Below are 19117 nucleotides of genomic sequence, written 5' to 3'. Positions count from 1 at the left end.
TTGAAACGCCGCCTTTTGATGACCCCGCGCAGAGCACGAGGTCGTGGGGATGCCTGGGCGAGCGCCAGAGATGACGCGCGCTGAGAGTAGTGCGCAGCAAAGGGCAGCAAACGTAAGTGGGGAAATGCCCTATGTTGCAACAAAAATGAGGCAAAGCTAGAGCAGTGGCAATTATGAAATAAATAAGAAATGGAAAAGTCCATCTCGGTGACTAGGTAGCTTCTCCAGCTTCCGAAAGATTTTGTTGTATGGCTTTAATGGTCCTTCAGGCCCTCTCTGGGCGATTTCCCACCTTAAAAAAAATGCTGAGGCAAACCGGTCTCGTATGAATCGCAGGTTTTGAGCGTGCAGCTGTTCTCCCCACTTCAGCTTGTACCGTAGGAAAGCTTCGCTGTCTGCCACGGCGGCAGAGAAGCAGCACTCGCCACATCTGCGCGTTCGCTGGTGGTCGGCATGGCGGGTCTTTGTTCTGATTGGCTGGAGCGCAGCTCTGGAGGCTGGACTTTCCGGGCTTCCCCATTGCCCCGTGCGTCATCCAAAAGGCACTGTTCTGAACAGCACCAGAAATGACGCGCGCTGAGGGGGCGCGAGAGCGGCAGAGTCAGGGCGGCTGCGTTGTCGCCGCCCCTGTAGTGGGGAGGGCTGCTGGACCCCGCGTTACTTGGGGAAAGTAGAGCGTAACAAATGGTGAGTGGGGAAACGGCCCCTGAGGCCCCTTCCACACAGCAAAAGCGCAGCAGTTGGGATAAAGCAACCCACTTCCCAGTTGGCGCATTCATGTGCCTCCAGGCAGTGAACGGAGCCCATGGAAGCACTGTGGGTTGTTGTCACACCTTTGCGTGGAGGCGCATCTTTTTTTGTTAACCTACCTCCCATCAATGCATGGCTCCACAGGCATGCACAGCTGGACCCCCACAGCCATGCTATCGCGTGTTACGACCCTGTGCACATGCGTGGCTATGCAGATGCCAGGTGGGGAAGTAAAAACAAATGGAACAAGCTGCTGAATTACAAGCACCTCCTGCCTGGCTGTTTGCTCTGACATGGCTGCAACCAGGGCTATTTAAAAAGAAGCACAGATAGTGCGATTCTTGGAAAACCAGGTTGGGGGGAGGGGAACACGGGGTGGACTCGCGTTAGGAGCGGGATCTGTGCGAAGTTCCCCCTCAAAACGGGTTTTATACCGTCGTTAGCCCACGTTTATTGGCCCGTGCGGAAGAGGCCAGAGCCTTACCATTCTTGAAAAATTTAGCACGCAGCTCAGTTTCTTTGGTCTTATATAACTCTTGCTTTTTCTTGAGCATTTTCACTTTTTGTAACTTAAAAAAATATTCAAAACAAACGATCCCATACTCTTGGTCTATCCCACCTCACAGGGCTGTTGTCAGGACAAAAACGGAGAAGAGGAGAATGTTGCAAGCTACTTCACGTCTCCATTGCGGAGAAAGATAGGGTGTATTAAATGTTATGATCCTATGGTCGAAGAGCAATGCCTCAGCAGGTATCCAGGGCCACGCCATGGACAGAAATTTATGAAACAAAAAGACAATCCTGCATCACACTGCCCGGAACTGGAACTCAGTGCCTCAAGATACAATCACTGATTTGGATGATCTGAAAGGAAGATCCATCAGTGAGAAGGTGATAAAAAACGTCCCTTAAGCTTTCATGCCCTGAAGAAATTTGCCCTGCTAAATCTTGCAGGTGGCATCTCAGAGAAAGACATGGGAGCCAGGCAGGCGAATGTTCTTGGTCAGTTGGCAACCCCACTTCAAGCCACAATGCTGATCATCCGGTACAGTTATCTCAGCTAAGTGGTCCCCAACCTGTTCTCCATCTAGCCAGAAAAACATTGGCCATTTATATATGCAGTACTTACCTCATGACTGTTTGCTTTACAGTCAGTTTTTCCTGTGTTTTTTGTTTAAACAGGGATTTTCCTGCTTCAAAATGTCCCCAGCCAAGCCAGCTGGTCTTCCTTTCAGCCTGCTCCACCCCCCACCCCCCACTTCCTTGTTCTATCCGTGTAACCTCCAGCAGGGAAGATTGCCTGCCAGGTTTTCTTGGGGGGGGGGGGGGATGGTGCCATCTTTGGTCTAGCACAAATCTGCTAGACCAGTGATTGTGAACCTTTTCGAGACCAAGTGCCCAAATTGCAACCCCAAACCCACTTATTTATCACAAAGTGCCAACACGGTAATTTAACCTGAATACTGAGGTTTTAGTTTAGAAAGGTTGGCTCCAAGACGTGCGTTACTCGGGAGTAAGCTTGGTGGTAGTCGGTGGCTCTGCTTTGAAGTAATCGTGCAACTCTTCCAACGGGTGAATCATGACCCTAGTAGTGTTTACGCAGAAGCAAGCCCCATTGCCAGCAACCAAGCTTACGCCCAGGTCACTCCCAGATCACGCTTTAGTTCTTCGCATGAAAATCAGTGAGGTTTAACAGCATTTATCAGGATTACCTACACTGCTTCCCCAAAACTAAGTCTTAGGTTTAATGCTAATAATCGACCCCAGCAGCCCAGGCCAGCCTAGATGTAGGGGGGGGGGGGCGGACTCTGTTTGCACGTGCCCACAGAGAGGGCTCTGAGTGCCACCTCTGGCACCCATGCCATAAGTTCGCCACCACTGTGCTAGACCATGTAAGTTTTAAGTCAATTTCAAGGGTCTATTGCTCAAGTGATAGACCCCCTCAGTGTGGTGTAGTGGTTAAGAGCAAGTGCACTCTAATCTGGAGAACTGGGTTTGATTCCCCGCTCTGCCATTTGAGCTGTGGAGGCTTATCTGTGGAATTCAGATTAGCTTGTTCACTCCAAGGCACGCCAGCTGGGTGACCTTGAGTTAGTCGCAGTCCTTTGGAGCTCTCTCAGCCCCACCCACATCACGGGGGGGGGGGGGAAGGGAAATGAGGTTGTCAGCCCTTTGAGTCTCTTTACTGGAGAGGAAAGGGGGGTATAAATCCAAACTCTGGCTGATTCCGCATGGGCTAAAAACAGCAGTGTGAAAACGGTGTGAAAATGGTGTAAAAGGGTTTAAAATGGCGTAAAAGGGTTTATACTGTTTTCACACCGTTTTCACACTGTTGTTTTTGGCCCATGCGGAATCAGCCTCTTTTTCTTCTCAGTGTGATTTAAAAAAAAAACAAAAACCAACAACAGCCCTTTCAATTCTTCTGAAAGTGTGCTCAGAAGAGCAGGAAGAACTGCTGCTGGGTGGGTACTGAAAGCCAGGAGGAGTGAGAAAACCTGAGCAAAATGAAACACATGTTGATTCCCTTTGGTGTCCCTGTGAAGGTAGAGGCAAAGTTGCACTTTCAGAACTTTCAGAAATTGTGGGGATTCTCTGATCTGAGGCATGGTGAGTTCAGGAGGAAGGGAATCTGTGCATATCCGAGAATCCAACCCAAAGGGCATGAATGTTCAATGCAAAGGAGGCCACAAGTGCATAAATGGCTGTTGTCTCCTTCCTCCTGATCAGAGATTTCCATATGGGGGTTCATGTCTCTCTTGCCTGTCCCTCCTTCATCAACAACCCCCTCCCCAAACCTGAGCCAATGATCAGTTTGCACTGCAGAAAGTCAAGTCTATTGCACAAGGCCAGGAGGGTCACGTCCAGAGCTCTCTCAGAAGTGCACAGAGCCTTCTTCAGCCTCGCTGTCGAATGCTTGGATCTGGGCCTTGATGTGCGTGAGCTTCCTTTTCAGATAATCGCAGCGTTCCTGCTTCTCCAGGAAGGCAGGATCCTGGAATCAGATGCAAATTATCAATCCCTGGGTAGAGACCACTAAAGCAGAGGCTGCTGGGGCAAGGAAACAGCCACAGATTTCTTTTATCACCACCACCCCTGCCCATTTCATCCTGCAAAGGCTCCCATCTTATTTTGATTTCCATTTACATCTGTGACATTTCTGCCTGAACAGTTGTTTGAGACAGGTGGAGTGCAACTGGATTCCCTGGGGCTGATGTTAAACAAATCCCTATTATTAAGAGGAGGGGGCTGCAGCAAGCAGACTCCTCAACTTGTGCATGCGTAACTCCCTTCCTGTCCCAGTTCAAGAGGACAGTGAGTATTGCCAGACTGGGGTTCTCCCAGAATTACAACTGATCTCCAGACTACAGAGATCAGTTTCCCTGGAGCACAGGTGTCAAACTCGCGGCCCTCCAGATGTTAATGAACTACAATTCCCATCAACCCTTGCCAGTATAGCCAATGCTCATGTTGGGAGGGACTGATGGGAATTGTAGTTCATGAACATCTGGAGAGCCACGAGTTTGACACTCCTGTGGCCTGGAGCAAATGGCTTCTTTGGAGGGTGGGCTTTAAGGCCTTATAGTCTACTTAGGTCTTTCCTTCCCAGAAACATATCTAGGGAAAATATAGTCCAGTGAAAAATCTGAGTTTTCTGGTCCCCACCCCCATGAGTGGCTGCCCTCCCCCACCACGACCAAACAACTTTTTTTGCACCAAGTCAGTGTATAGATCGGGGGGGGGGGAGGAGAAGGGGTGGGGAGTGATTTTCCACCTCCCACATGACTAAATGGCCGCAGCCCAGGGACATTTGACCCCATATGTCCCCCTGGGTGGTACCAATCTTGATCCTCCTTGATCTCAGATTGTAAATGTCTTAGCAGACCAGGTGCTCGGGAGCAGCAGCAGCAGCAGCAGGCCATTGCTTTCACCTCCTGCATGTGAGCTCCCAAAGGCACCTGGTGGGCCACTGCGAGTAGCAGAGAGATGGACTAGATGGACTCTGGTCTGATCCAGCAGGCTAGTTCTTATGTTCTTATGTCCCTGCTCTCTCCCCACACCTCATCCAACCAAGCTTCCACCTCCTGATCTCCAGGGATTTCCCAACCCAGAGTTGACAACACTAGAAATAACTTTGAAGTCCTGGTCTTTTTAAAGCCATGGTTAATTGTTGACTACCAGAGTTTGCTTTGTTGTCCCGTGTCATCTTTCAAGAGACAAGGTGGTGCAGTAATTAGTGGACCTTTCCGCACAAACCTTTAAAACCGTTTTGAGGCAGGAAAAAGAACATCTCCTCCATGGAGTTCCATATTGCTGTTGCACCCAAAAAGTTTTATTTCTGGCCTCAAAACATTTTTAATGAATCCCCATTTTAAAATTATTCTCCGGTTGAAACGTTTTGAAAACAACTTCGGTTGCCGTGCGATCGATTGGCTAAGTTTCCCATGCTTCTTTGTTTCCCTCTGCGCCAATTTCAGAGCTCCCTCGGTTTCCCTTGCCTGTTTATTTGCAGCATTTCTCTGTTCTTTTATTGGGGGGGGGGTAATCTTTGAAATGTCAGATATTTCAGAATATAGAATGCAGCAGGAGACTGAGAAGCAATGAAGCATCGATTCAACACAGAACTAAAAAATGTGTGCGGGGGATCGCGTAATGGTTGTCAGGAATCATTTCAGGGGGAGGGGGGGTTGCAGACATCCATTGTTGTAAAGGGGGGAGATTGAAAACATTTAAAAAAACATTTTAGGGGATTTGTCCAGAAAGGGCCAGTGTGTCAAACTGTGGCTGCGGAGACCCAGGTTCAAATTCACAGCTGTGGAGTGATCTTGGGCCAGCCTCTCTCTGTGCCAGCCTAGCCTACCTCACAGGGCAGTTGGGAGGATAAAAATGAAAGAAGGAAGAACCACGGATGCCACCCTGAGATTCTAAGAAGATGACGAGGAAATCTCCCTCCCTGCTATTTTGCATGCTTCAGTGGACAAAGGGTCATTTTCAACTGCCGGGTAACACATTGCTGGGAGATTTTTGCCCCCTAGTTGATCTGTAATAAAAAATACCAACAGCCTCTTGGCTTCAAAATCAGGAGCGCAGCAAACAAACACAGCGAGCGTTGTCAAGTGGTTTGATGTGTGGAGAACTTGGCCAGCAATCCTCCACACAAGACCAGGGCTTTCCCCTGTTTTCATCTGGGAACTGCGGGAGGGTCTGCCATGCAAGAGCGGAAATCCCCGCAGGAGGGAGGAGACGCCAGCTGGCCTCCTTTGGAAGCTTTGCATCTGAGGGAGAAGTAGTGTGCACTGTTCTTGGGGATTTGGGGGCAGAGTCTGCTTGGGGCGGGAGGGGGGAGGTTTGAGGAGGGGAGAAAGCTCTGGAAGGAAGTGATGTCACACAGTTTGCCCTCTGAAGATGCCATTTTGTCCAAGGGAACTGATCTCAATAGTCTGCGGCTCAAGTGCAATTTTGGGAGAACTCTCGCTCCCACCTGGAAATTAGCTGCCCTAGAAGGCAGGGATCTTGGCTTATGCTGTCGTAGCACTGATGGGGCCAGCAAGCAATAGCGTTGGTCCAACGCAGAGGGGTTGGTCCTCCATCAGTCCCCTCCTTGGGTCCTCCATCCAGGCAAGCTGTTTCCATACCCACCAGTGGGCAGCCCCAAGAAGGCCTCTTTGCCCCCTTTGTCCCTTCACTGCACTCACCTTCTTCTTGTCCTCGTATTCTTTCCGCACGGTGGAAACCCTGCTCTGGTCCTGTGTGCAAAAAGTACACGATGGTTGGTAAAACCCCACTGACCATGCCAGTGCCCCAGTAAACAACCCAGTAGTTGACATCAGGCGGCAGTCTTCTACAGGTATCAATGCAACTATGAGAAATGTATGCATGCCATGCTTGCTTTGCGACTGTTTGCTTTGCAGTGTCTTTTTCCTTTTCCCTCCTGTATGTTTGTTTGCTTAAACAGGGGATTCTCCCGCTGTGAAGTGTCCCCAGACAAGCAGATCCGTCATTTTGCCTGCCCCGCCCCGACTTGCTTGCTCTATCAATGCATCTTTCAGCTGGGGAGGTTGCCTGCTGCCTTTTTTGGTTGGGGGGTGGGGAGGTGCTGACTTTGGTCTAGCATTAATTTGTTAGAGATTTTAGGTCAAATGCTTGAGCAATAGACCCTTGGCGTCAAAATTCAGCAAACAAAACAGTTCTTTCAATCCTTCTGAAACGGTGGCTGGAAAAGTGGGAAGGACTGCTTCTGTGTGGGTGGAGAAAACCAGGAGGAGCAAAAAAACCAACAACCTTGAAAAGTGAAATGCATGTTGGTTCCATTCGCTCTCCTTGCAAAGGGGGAGGAAAAGTCACATTTTCAGAGGTTTCAGAAACCATGGAGATTCTCTGATCTGAGGTGCAGAGAATTTGGGACAGGAGAAAATGTGTGCACATTTGAGAATCCAACCCAAAGGGAATGAATGCTCAATGCAAAGGAGACCACAAGTCTAAGCATAAATCATATAAGCATAAATGGTCTGAGCATTGCTCCCAGAATTCTTTGCAGCATTGCAAGGCATCTTGGGAGTGAGCCTTAGCTTCCCAGAGCAATGTGAATTAGCGCAATGAATACAGGAACCCTCATCTTGCCAGAATCTGCTGCCCAAACACAATCTCAACTCTATTGCTAGCCTACCTTGTATGGTGTAAGTGCCATCGAGTCACAACCAACTTACGCCAAGGAGCTTTCGAGGCAAGTGAGAAGCAGGGCTGGTTTTCTATTGCTTTCTACTACAGTCTTCCTGGGTGGTCTCCCATACAGGTACCAACCCTGCTTAACTTCTGAGATTGGACTAGATCTTGTTGCCTTCCCTCCAGTGGCATACCTCATAGGGGTTATAAAGATTTTCAGCAACCCACACACATATATGAGTAGAAGAAATAATTATATACAGCTCAAACAGTTAGATTTGAGTCCAGTAACACCATCAGGATACATCTTGAAAATCTTGGTCATCTCAAAGGTGCTAATGGGCTTGACTCTAACTGTTCTACTGGAGACCAGCATGGATATCCTCTGAAATTATATAGTTCAAAGACTATTACATCACCACATTCACTGCCTTGGAGTGTGGTGGAGTCTCCTTCTTTGGAGGTTGGATGAACATATGTTGGGAGTGCTTTGATTGTTTGTTCCTGCATGGCAGGGGGTTGGACTTGATGGCCCTTGTGGTCTCTTCCAACTCTATGAGTCTATGATTCTACTGTTTTCCATGTAGACACATTTATAGCAGAACAGTAGCTATAATAACATAGTATTGGTCATGTGACCCCCTTACTCTATTTTGCTGCATAATTGATATTTATTTTATTTGGAATGTGTTCTAAAGTAGCCTTTCCTCGCAGAGAACCTGAGACTGTAGATGGGCAACCATCTAGATGGGCTACTATTAGCAATTATGACCGATACTGATACTGACCGATACTGATAAATTAATAAAATTTACCAATCCTGCATTGCTTGGCACACGTGAAATTTCCTTTCCCTCCCCTCCCCTGTGATTGTCTTGATTGGTGCCCTGCGTGTTCTTCATTCCTATCATTTATATGCAAACTGTTCCTTGCCCTTAGCATTGTAAAATACTGGTGAGGAAAGGTGACTGCAATCTTCTTGGAAGCCCTTTTTTAAAAAAACCCATTCACATGCATGCAAACCAACCTTCTTATTCTCATAGGTGTGGGGCAACTTCTCCAGCATTTCCCCCAACTCCTTCAGCTTCTGCCGGGTGACTCTGACTTCCTGGTACAGCTCCCTGTACTCAGCGTATTGGTCCTTGAAGACGGCTTTGTATTTCTCCTGATCAGTTGTGCATCTGATTGGTGGATACTTCCTGTGCAGTGCAGAAGAGGGGAGGGAGGAAAATAACGGGGACTGTTATTGGATTGACAGGCGATTGACAAAAGGATTGACAGGCGATTGACAGAAGAAAAAAGGATGGTTGTTCTTCTGCACCACAGGTGACATCCTGCCACCATCAGGAATAATACATCAAAGTAACATCAAGTCCAGTGATGGAGAACTTTTTCGAGACCGAGTGCCCAAACTGCAACCCAAAACCCACTTATTTATCGCAAAGTGCCAACACGGCAATTTAACCTGAATACGGAGGTTTTAGTTTAGAAAAAACAGTTGGCTCAGAGGCATGTGTTGCTCGGGAGTAAGTTTGGCGGTAGTCAGTGGCTTTGCTTTGAAGCAACCGTGCAACTCTTCCAACGGGTGAATCACAACCCTAGGACGGTTTACTCAGAACAAGCCCCATTGCCAGCAACCAAGCTTAATCCCAGGTAAAGGATCACGCTTTAGTTCTTTGCATGAAATCAGTGGGGTTTAACAGCATTTAACAGGGTAACCTACACTGCTTCCCCAAAACTAGGTCTTAGGTTTAATGCTAATAATTGAGCCCAGCAGCCCAGACCAGCCTAGATGTGTGTGTGTGAGGGAGACTCTGCATGTGCCCACAGAGAGGGCTCTGAGTGCCACCTCTGGCACCTGTGCTATAGGTTCGCCACCACTGATCTAGTCGATGGCCTTTTCTGCATGCACAGTTTACCACAGATTTCCTCAGTGGTCAAACCTTGTGTCTTGGAAATGTATTCTGCAAAACCATTCCTTACACCCCCTATCCCCCCCATTTCCCTACTTGTTCCTTCAGCTGCATTTATTCCTCATGCTGAAAATGTATTATTCCTAATGGTGGTGAGATGGCATCCATGACACAGAAAAACAACGCTGCCCTTCAGCCATTTTTTCCACCCCCTTGTACTCCATTTTTCAAAAGGAATTTGATTTTTTCCCCCTCCATTTCATTAGTGATGTAGCATAAAGGTGCAGACCCAAAACAGGTCAATTGGATCAGCTTTGTCAATTTCATCTCAAATGACCTATGTCCCTTTAAGGAAAATATGCACTGTCTAGTTAGGAGCAAGTGAAACTGACAAGGGAAGTTGCTCTTGCAGGAGGAAGTTGACAAGGGGCTGCTGCAGTTTACTGTCGGTGGGGTAGAGAAATAAAGGCTGTTTCAACATGATCGCATACTCAAGGGAAGCTAGTTCAGAAATAGATTTAAAACGTTGTGGTAAAAATGCTTGGGGAAATAATGGAGGGAAAATGAAGGGAAAATGTTTCCAGGATCAAATGGAGGAAAAAAAGTGTGGAAGTAAAAGCAAAAGAAAAGCATTTGGCAGCAAGATATGTTGTAAACAACTTGTGCGTAAAAGGCCTTTGATTTTTTTGGTATGCTCTATAGACCAGTTTCCTTGCGTTTGGACCCTTTGGATTCTTCTCTCCTGTCTGACCAGCTGCCTGGCTCAATGCTTGTTGCTGGTCAGAGACCATATTTTCTATATGAACCAGTGGTCAGACTCCATGGAAGTCCACATCAAATGTCAACAAAAACCTTGACATAGGGCATGGATGTTACTCAAAACTTGTCAACAATTTTTCCTGTGTCATTAAGAGAACATAGAAGACCAGGCTGAGTAAACTATGTCAAGAGCATTGTCGAAGGCTTTCATGGCCGGAATCACTTGGGTGCTGTGTGGTTTCCAGGTTGTATGGCCGTGTCTAGCAGCATTCTCTCCTGACGTTTCACCTGCATCTGTGGCTGGCATCTTCAGAGGATCTCTGAAGATGCCAGCCACAGATCCTCTGAAGATGCCCGCTACAGATGCAGGTGAAACGTCAGGAGAGAATGCTTCTAGAACATGGCCATACAGCCCGGAAACCACACAGCACCCAATATGTCAAGAGGATTATCCTATCTGGTAACATGATGCTACTTTTGAGACAACCCTTATTAGAAGCCATGACTTTTGCAGAGGGACCATTTCCATGCCAGAGCACCTGCTTTGCGAGCCTAAGGTCTCCAGTTCAATTCCCGGCATCTCCCGTTAAAATTATCTGGTAGCAGGCAATGTAAAGGATCTCTGCCTGAGATTCTGGAGGGCTGCTGCCAGTCAGAAGAGAGAAGACAACCTTGATAGATCCAGTCTCTTACTCAGTAGAAAGCAGCTTCACTGATTCATAAACTTTGTACATAAGAAGGTTTTAGGAGACTTCGACGTATCCTGTTGAAGAGCTCTCAGGTAGCAGAACTGAGGAGGAACATTCTCCACTTGCTAGAGGAGGCAAAACGGAGTTTGGTGGACCAAAAGCGTGACTCAGGTGAGGCAGATTCAGAAGAATAAAATATTTGGGAAGAGTTCACAGGACAAGCAGATGAAGATGCTCTTCGCAAGATACGTAATTGACCCGTGGGATTCATGGCCACAAGGAAGGGGTTTGTGTAGCAAATAGGGTGGCCAGTTCAGGGCTGGGAATTTCCCAGATATTCGGGGGTGAAGCCTGGAAAGGGAGGGGTTTGGGGAGATGAGGGATATAATGCCATAGAGTTTATCCTCCAAACAGCCACTTTCTCTAGTAGAACTGATTTGTCTAGGCTGGAGATCAGTTGTAATTCTGGGAGAATTCTCGGCCCCAACTGGCGACTGGCAGCTCTTCAAGGAATCCATGTTGTCTTGAAATCTGATTTCAGTTGGACCCTGGTCCAGTCCTGCAAGGAAGCTCTCCCACTCTTGAAAGTCGTTAGTGAAGTTGTTACAGCCGACGCAATGAAGAGACGAGACGCAGCGATATCAGGATCCAGTGGAGAGAAGCCAGCGGCTAATCTGCCGAGCTGGGGTCCCTGGCACCTTTTATTAAGGGTTTGGGAAGGCGGGAGAGTGGGAGAAGGTTGCACAATACATGACTCATAGGGGCTGTGTACGTGCGGGAGGAAACGTTCCTGTCTGGGTCAAGTACACACCTGGGGTCTTGTGACCCTTTGTCCCTTTGTCTGGGGCATCTTGTGACCCGTGAGTCATGGGGGTCTTGTGACAGGTGAGTGTGTGCGCCCAGAAGGCAACAGATGGCGCAGGCATTCCTGTGCTCTGTCTGAGGCTCTGCTGGGTTCGCTGGCTCACCCTTACACGTTAGTAAAAAGGCCAGGCCTTCTCCCCCGCCCATCCCCAAATATTAACCATTACTCAGCCACTTACATAACATAATCTGGGATGACATGTGGTTTGGGGTGATGGCCTGTCGGGATGCTGTAGTTGAGCATTGTGGGATCCTCCTCGCCCTTCTCTGAAAACTCAACTCGCCTGGTGACCTTTCTGGACGGCTGAACTTCATTCCCGGACACAGCCTGCTTGGGCACAGCTTGCAGCGGGGCTGGCTTTTGCTGTGGAAAGGAATGCAGAAGAGTGAAGTCCACTGTTTGCAGAAGGGGCTGAGGGCATCATTTACATGGGGGGACCCCTGTCCATTCTCAACCTGAGAAAGATCCCTTCAGATCATCATTCACTTGGAGATGGTTTTTACATAGTTGCAAGAAGCAGTGTTGTGTTACATACCCAGATCTCTAGGGGAAGGATGACACTGTATAAAAATGTTAACCCCAGGATGAAATCAAGCTATTGAGAATCGGTATACTGAGGAAGATACCTTCGAAAACGCATTCAGACGCGTGGTGCGATTCTATACAGGATTCTCAGTTTCAAAGTACCATCCATGTATGGACTCAAGACACAGGATATACTAGCTCTGTTGTGAAGTTCCATTTGGGAATCATATAAAATAGAAACATAAAATTTCCCTTGGAATTGAACATTGTGCAGTCTCATATGGACTTCTGAATATCTGCTTGACAATATACGTGATGAGAGTCTGTGAAGTTCCATTTGGGAACCCCATAAAAAATGGAAATGTAATTATCAATTTGAATTCTCAGATGGACTTTTGAATACACACTTTACAAATGAAATGATGAAAATTGTACACTGATTTGTTTTATTGACACTGGCACTTTATAGAAATGTATTGCACTTTATTACTTTCATCAATAGGATATTAGAATAGGGTTAGTATTGGTATAATTGTGTTAATATTTATATGAAAAATAATTGAAAAAATAACTTTGTACAAATGTTGTTGGAATGATTTATTAACCATTGTCATATACACATAAGTCCAAGTTAGTGTGCCAATTTGGTCTGTTCATTCCTGTCATATCATACTTGGCACGCTAGTTCCAATCTTGTTTGCTACATACCCAGAACCCCCAGGGCCTCCTTCTTTTTATCTAGCCCAGAAATAGGGATGCCCTCTTCAGGTGGAACCCAGTGATCCTCTGGAATCAAAGGTCATCTCCAGGCTACAGAAATCAATTCCCCAGGAGAAGATGGCTGCTCTGGAAGCTGGACTCTATGGCATTGAGGGCCCTGTCCTTCCCATGCTCCATCCCCAAATCCCCTTCATCTGGAGATCTTTGGAGATGACTTGGGACATCCACAATGGGTCCTTTCTTGAACCTATGAATCTGCCATATAGCAAGTAATTCCACTGACCCCAGTGTTTACTCTGGCAGGTAGATATTATCCAAGCAGTGGCATACCTGCCTAGGGACAGGGGGTACCCTATGTCCCCGAGGACCCCCATTTGGTCACGTGGGGGAAACGCCAACATTTCAGGGTCGTTTGTGTGTTTTTAATTTTTTTAGTGTTTTTTTACGTTTTGGCCTGCAGGGGGCGCATTTTTAAGGATAGTGGCACCAAAATTTCAGGGTACCTCCAAGATATTGTATACGCACTACTTGGTCCTTGAAATCCTGGGGATTGAACCAAATATCTCCTATTTGCAAAACTCTACCACTGAACTACAGGCCAGACCCTTCCAACGGTTTCCAGCACTGCCTCGGCAAATGCCATGAACTTTTGTTGGCAGTGTCTGGGATGGGCAGAGATTGGGGAAGACGTGGTGTCAGTTCCAAGTGATGCTCTAGGAATTTTCCTTAATTTCTATAGAACTTTTAATTTCTTTGGAAGGACTTTATAAATCCGGCTGCCTAAAGAAAGTTCAGAATATTCTGAAGGACCCATCTCATCAGGCATACTTTCTTTTTGAAATGTTACCATCTGGCAGATGATATAGGATTATAAAAACAAGGACAAATAGGCTTAGAGATAGTTTCTATTCTAGAGCTGTGGCTATACTGAACTCCATGGTTTCATGTTGATGTGTTTGGGGCTGTGTAGGGATGGGTGGAGGAAGGGGAATGTGAGGAAGGGGAATGTGAGGTCTGAAATAGTGTTCATCAGGGAATGCTTGTAAATTTTGTTGTTCATGCACAATGACAATAAATGCTTTTTCTTCTTCTTCTATAGCAGAGAAACATGGGAGAATTCCTAGAGTGTCACTATGGAGGCCATTTTCCCTCCCACTCCTCAGTTTCTTAGGGGGATGATTGTGGCTGAGGGTGGATGTTTACCACAGTGGAAGGCAAATGGTAAACATATAGCATTTCTGAGCAGAATGGAAAGGAAACAGCAGATGCCTCACCTTGGATGTGTATGCCCTTGTTCTATCCTCATGAGATGCCTCCCGGAGTCTTAACAGAGCCACCTTCTTCCGGGCAGCCTCATGCCTCCACATCTTAAGACAGACGAGGGATCCAGTCAGATAAAGTAACATGGTGATAAAGAGGAAAGCAATGGCCGCCATTTGACCCCCTTCAACCCGGCACAAAGCCACAATGAGTGGGTTGTTGGCGAAGATGGAGTAGCACAGTCCTCCACGGTTGACGTCATTGACATAAGCAATGGCAGCTGCCATGTAGAGCAGAAACATGAGGAGGTTCAGGCCAAACTCTGTCAAAGGCCACCAGTGTGAGTTGAGGAGGATTGTCCTGTAGTACATGGTCACTCCCAGGCCTAGCAGGATCACTGTCACCAGCCAGGTCAGACTAGCCACCACCAACACAAAGGGAGTCATCGGACCAAAGTAGTTGTATCCATATCCTCCCCCGATGATACCATTGGAGAGAAGATTACCGCCATATAGTTGAGACCATTGATAGTCCTTCTGGATATAGGCAGCCGTACAAGCAAAAACCATCCCCCCCAAGATGAGTTCTAGACCTCCCAACAACCGAAGCAGACCTGGCCAAGATTTCATGTAAGAATATTTATAGTCATAGGCCTCCAGCTTCTCCTTATAGCTTGGTGGGCCTGTTGACAGTTCACCCTGACTTGGGGTCAGCAACGTCTTCTCATACCTTGAAAAACCGATAGAGGCTGAAGGTGGCTTTTTGAAATCACTGTCATCTTCATCATTGGGGAGCTCTTCTCTATCAGAGATGATCTTCTGGGGATGGTTGAAAAGCGGAGATAATGGCAGGGAACTCTTCTCACCTTCTGTATAGTAGTTTACATAAGTTGGCTCCAACCAAGGTTTCCTCCACCACTTGTGAAAAAAGTTCTTCCAAGATGGTGGAATGAATCGTCGGACTGGTTTCAGAGAGGAGGTTTCTGGGTCCTGAGGTAAATCAGCAAAAGCTGATTGAGGACGTGTAGAAGGTCCATCAGGAGAGACATGGAGACCCTCTGAAGAGGTAGAATCCCATGAATTTCCAGAACTTTTTGTCCAGGATCGTGTTGGCCAGTAGATGGAACTGGTCAGATCTCCACTGACATCCACCACAGGTCGTCTCTTCTCTCTGTCTGAGGCAGTTGGCTCTTCAGAGGCCATTCCCCCAAATGGCTGCAAGACCAAAGACTGACATTATCTGCCTATCATTATGCGAGGAGGATGAAGGGGGTGTATCTAAAGCAAGCAAGTTAAAGGTTAACTGGAGACAACAACATTGTTTTTTTTTAATGATAATTGCTCTCAATAGAATCTCTGAGCTGGGAAACAGCTTGTTGAGGGCAGTGAATTGAAAGAATTACCTCAGTCAGAATTGCCTCAGTCAGTCAGAATTACCTCAGTAGGGGTTACAGTGTCAGACTAGGAATAAGGAAACTCTGGTTCTAATTCTCACTCTGCCTTGGAAACTCCTTGGAAGATCATAGGCCAGTCCTAAACTCCCTCACAAGATTGTTGTGAGGATAAAATGGAGATCAACACTTTTAGCTGATTTGGGAGAAAAGTGGGTATCACTATCTGAATGAGTAATTAAGCAGGAGCTCATTGATGCGGGTCCACTGGGGAGAGCTAAGTTAGAAAGAGATTTGGAGTTTCAAAAGATGCTTTCGGACAAGGCATTCCCCTACTAAGTATCTGGCTGTAGGACATGAAGGACAATGTCTGTCTTTCTCTCTTGAGGTTGCCACATTCCCAAATGGGGCTTCCATGAACTGGTTGGAAGAAACCCCAGTGATTTCCTCATTGGAGCCAACATATGCTTCTGCAGCTACGGTTCCCAACTGCCAGATAATCTCATGACATTACAGCTGGTTTCAAGCTGACTGAGATCAGTTCTTTTGTAGAAAATGGGTGCTTTGGGAGTCAGCTTCTATGGCATTATACACTGCAGAAGCCCCTCCCCTTTCCCGATTCCGCTTAACCTCTGAAATCTCCAGAAGTTTCACAATCCACACCTGGCAATTCTATTGGCAACCCTCTCACTAAGCATCTCTGTGAACTGCTCTGATATAGTGGAAACATTTTTGACCCTTAGAGATGGGAAGCTCTGCATGTATAGATGGAAGGTGTCCAACAATAACATCCTTTAAATTAGCCCCTTGAAGCCCATAGCCTTGCTCTGAGACCTAATATCTAAAACACCCATGTCACAGTCATAAATAATATCTCACATGAATCTGCACTTCAGTGTAAACAGGAACACAAGTTAGGCAGATGGCTATCAGAGACAGGGCCTTTTTCGTGGTTGCCCCTCAACTGCAGAATACAACAGAGTCTGTTCAATGTTCCCTAAGCCTCTTAATCTTAACATTGGCATTAAAGTTGCCAGCGGGCCAGGAAAAAAGGCCATGTCCCTTTCACAAAGGGTTCATATGTACAAATAGGCAGTTATTTTATTTATTTATTTATTTATTTATTTATTTATTTATTTATTTATTTCTTAAATTTATATACTGCCCGATCCCCGAAGGGCTCCGGGCGGTGAACAACATTATTTGAACATCAACAGGAGCGGTCATACAAATATAAATATATAAGCTCCATCCCATAAAATAGCTTAAAACTCATAAAAACAGCGAATAACCATAATACATAATAACAACAAGAGGCGTCCAATTAAAGTTATAGCTTTCCATGCTGAGTAACATCAACCTGATTTAATTATTGTAGCTCAAGCCTATTGAAGGGATATCTACAGGCTGGTGCCAGAAAATGTTTTAAGGGGTGGTGGGCAAATGAGTACAGCAGCGGTCAGCCCATCATTGTTTATTTTATTTATTATTTATTTGCCCTTTTTTTCTTTCTGTACCAATTTTGTACTTGGGACTCAAGATGTACACAGTATAAAACAATGTAATTGAATAGTACAAGGGATCTCATTGCAATGCAGTAGCTCCAGGATTACAAAAAGTAGAAAAGTGCAAAAAAAAAAAAACCCTTTCAGACATCCTATGTCACCTCCTCTCCCCCCCCCCCCCCCCGGCTTTTAACATTAGGACCCTTCAGCTTTGCTAATTCTGTTCTAGCCAATTGAACAGAGAATTCGCATTTGGAAGATTTATGATAGGATTCACACCTTTTTACCTCAGCTCCTTTTTTAATGCAGAGAATTTATACTTGAAAGATTTGCGCCAACTCTACTGCTTTTTGGGGGGGTCAAGACACATGATTGATGGACCACAGATACTGGCCTAGATAGCTAGTGGGACCAGACGAAAACTTGGCAAGCATTTCTGGTGTGTGAGTCTGTACATCTTGTTGGTTTAAAACTGTGTTACATTTTTGTCATCTTATCTCCCTGGTACCGTAGTTTTCACAAACTGGAGGATTTAATTGCTGCTGTTTTATTGTTAAGGAGGACTATAAAACCACTGCTTGTGTAAAAACTCACTCAAGCTTCTCTTGACAGCCACTTGATCTCCTAACAAAGTTTTCATACCTGTCGGGCAGAGGCCAGAGCCTTTCCGTGTTCCACATAGTGCCTAGCCAGTGGTGGGATTCAGCCGGTTCGCACCACTTCGGCAGAACCTGTTGTTAAAATGGTGCTTGTAAACAACTAGTTGTTAAATTATCTGAATCCCACCACTGGAACTGGTTATTAAATTATTTGAATCCCACCACTGTGCCTAGCATTTTAAACTGAACTGAACAATACTCAACTTAAAGGTTGAGAAAGGGACCTGGAATTCTTCTGGAATCTCTAGTTCTCCAGATTACAAAGATCAGTTTCCCTGGAGAATACAGCAGCTCCATAGACCATAGGTCTCAAACTCACGGCCCTCCAGATATTACAAACTACAGTTCCCATCACCCCCTGCCAGCATCATGCTGGCAGGGGATGATGGGAACTGTAGTCCATAACATCTGGAGGGACGCGAGTTTGACACCTGTGGTATAGACTGTACAATCCATTGATTGTAATGTTCAGCCCCCAAATTTCCACGATATTCCAACCCAGAGTTGGCAAACCTACTTGAGGGGATACTGATTAACTACTAACACAAGCAGTTAGAAGAACAGTATCTAGAAAATGTCTGGCAAATCCTCCACAAATCTAGGGGTTCTCTACTTGGGATGACTTCAACTTTTCCCACTTCCGCTGTCTTGAATCCATTTTGAATGTGCTTCCCTCTTCCGTGAATCAGGCTTCAATTAATCTTGGCATCATTTCCTGTTTCTTCTCACCCAATTGTTTCCCCTGTGAAGCGTACGTATTTTTCAACGCACAAGTTGTATGCATAAGTGACATATGTTGTTTGTATAAATACCATACAACTTGCCTGTAAAAACCCTCTAGCCTCCCTGCACAATACAACCACATTGACAAAACAGACAGCTGAAAGTGGAGAACTGAAAGCACAGAGGGGGGGGGGGGGAAATAAATGAATCTGGAAAGAGACGAAACAGAGATGCTTTGTTTTCCCCAGAATCCCCCTGCAACCCTGCTCCCCGTTACTTTTCACAGTACCTTCAACAGCCTTGCGATCCCCAGCAGACACTGTAAAGACGGGGATGAAACTCCCAATGGCTTGGCCTGCTGATTCAAAGCCCCAAAGGAAGTCTACAATTTCCTTCTTCTCGTAGGTTGGGGCTGCTGGCACGCATTAGGGGGAAGCTTGGAAGGGCTCAACCGCTACACAGCTGCCAGAAAGTGAAAATAATTCTGCAGTGTCCAGAAGTTGTCCAGCTCCAAACCCAATTTGTTATCAGTCTCCCATGTGGTTAATTATTAACTCCTGGCTGGCCGGAACGTTGCCTGGGAGGCATGGATAAAGGGAATGTCCAGCTCCCTCGAGGCTAGGTCAGTCTTCCTCTTGGAATCGTTGGATTCCACTAGAGAACCGCAGAGTGAAAGCTTTTCAGTGTTCCGTCAATTTG

General features: G+C 46.4%; 1 protein-coding gene across 1 annotated transcript; it reads right to left on the bottom strand.

The window, feature by feature from the left end:
* Positions 1-3213: 3213 nt before the first annotated feature.
* LOC125433587 (MARVEL domain-containing protein 2-like) lies at positions 3214-18886 on the bottom strand. The gene is made up of 6 exons (XM_048498218.1): positions 18708-18886; positions 14156-15418; positions 11815-11999; positions 8438-8609; positions 6444-6494; positions 3214-3742 (listed from the first exon to the last, which is right to left on the bottom strand). Exons 2-6 carry the CDS (start codon positions 15341-15343, stop codon positions 3623-3625), a joined length of 1716 nt encoding a protein of 571 aa, XP_048354175.1. The 5' UTR covers positions 15344-15418; positions 18708-18886; the 3' UTR covers positions 3214-3622.
* Positions 18887-19117: the final 231 nt, after the last annotated feature.

This window comes from Sphaerodactylus townsendi, linkage group LG05 (genome assembly GCF_021028975.2).
Source record: "Sphaerodactylus townsendi isolate TG3544 linkage group LG05, MPM_Stown_v2.3, whole genome shotgun sequence".
NCBI classification, from domain to species: domain Eukaryota; kingdom Metazoa; phylum Chordata; class Lepidosauria; order Squamata; family Sphaerodactylidae; genus Sphaerodactylus; species Sphaerodactylus townsendi.
The sequence above is the reverse complement of the archived record's forward strand: the minus strand, read 5'-3'. Positions and strand labels throughout refer to the sequence as shown.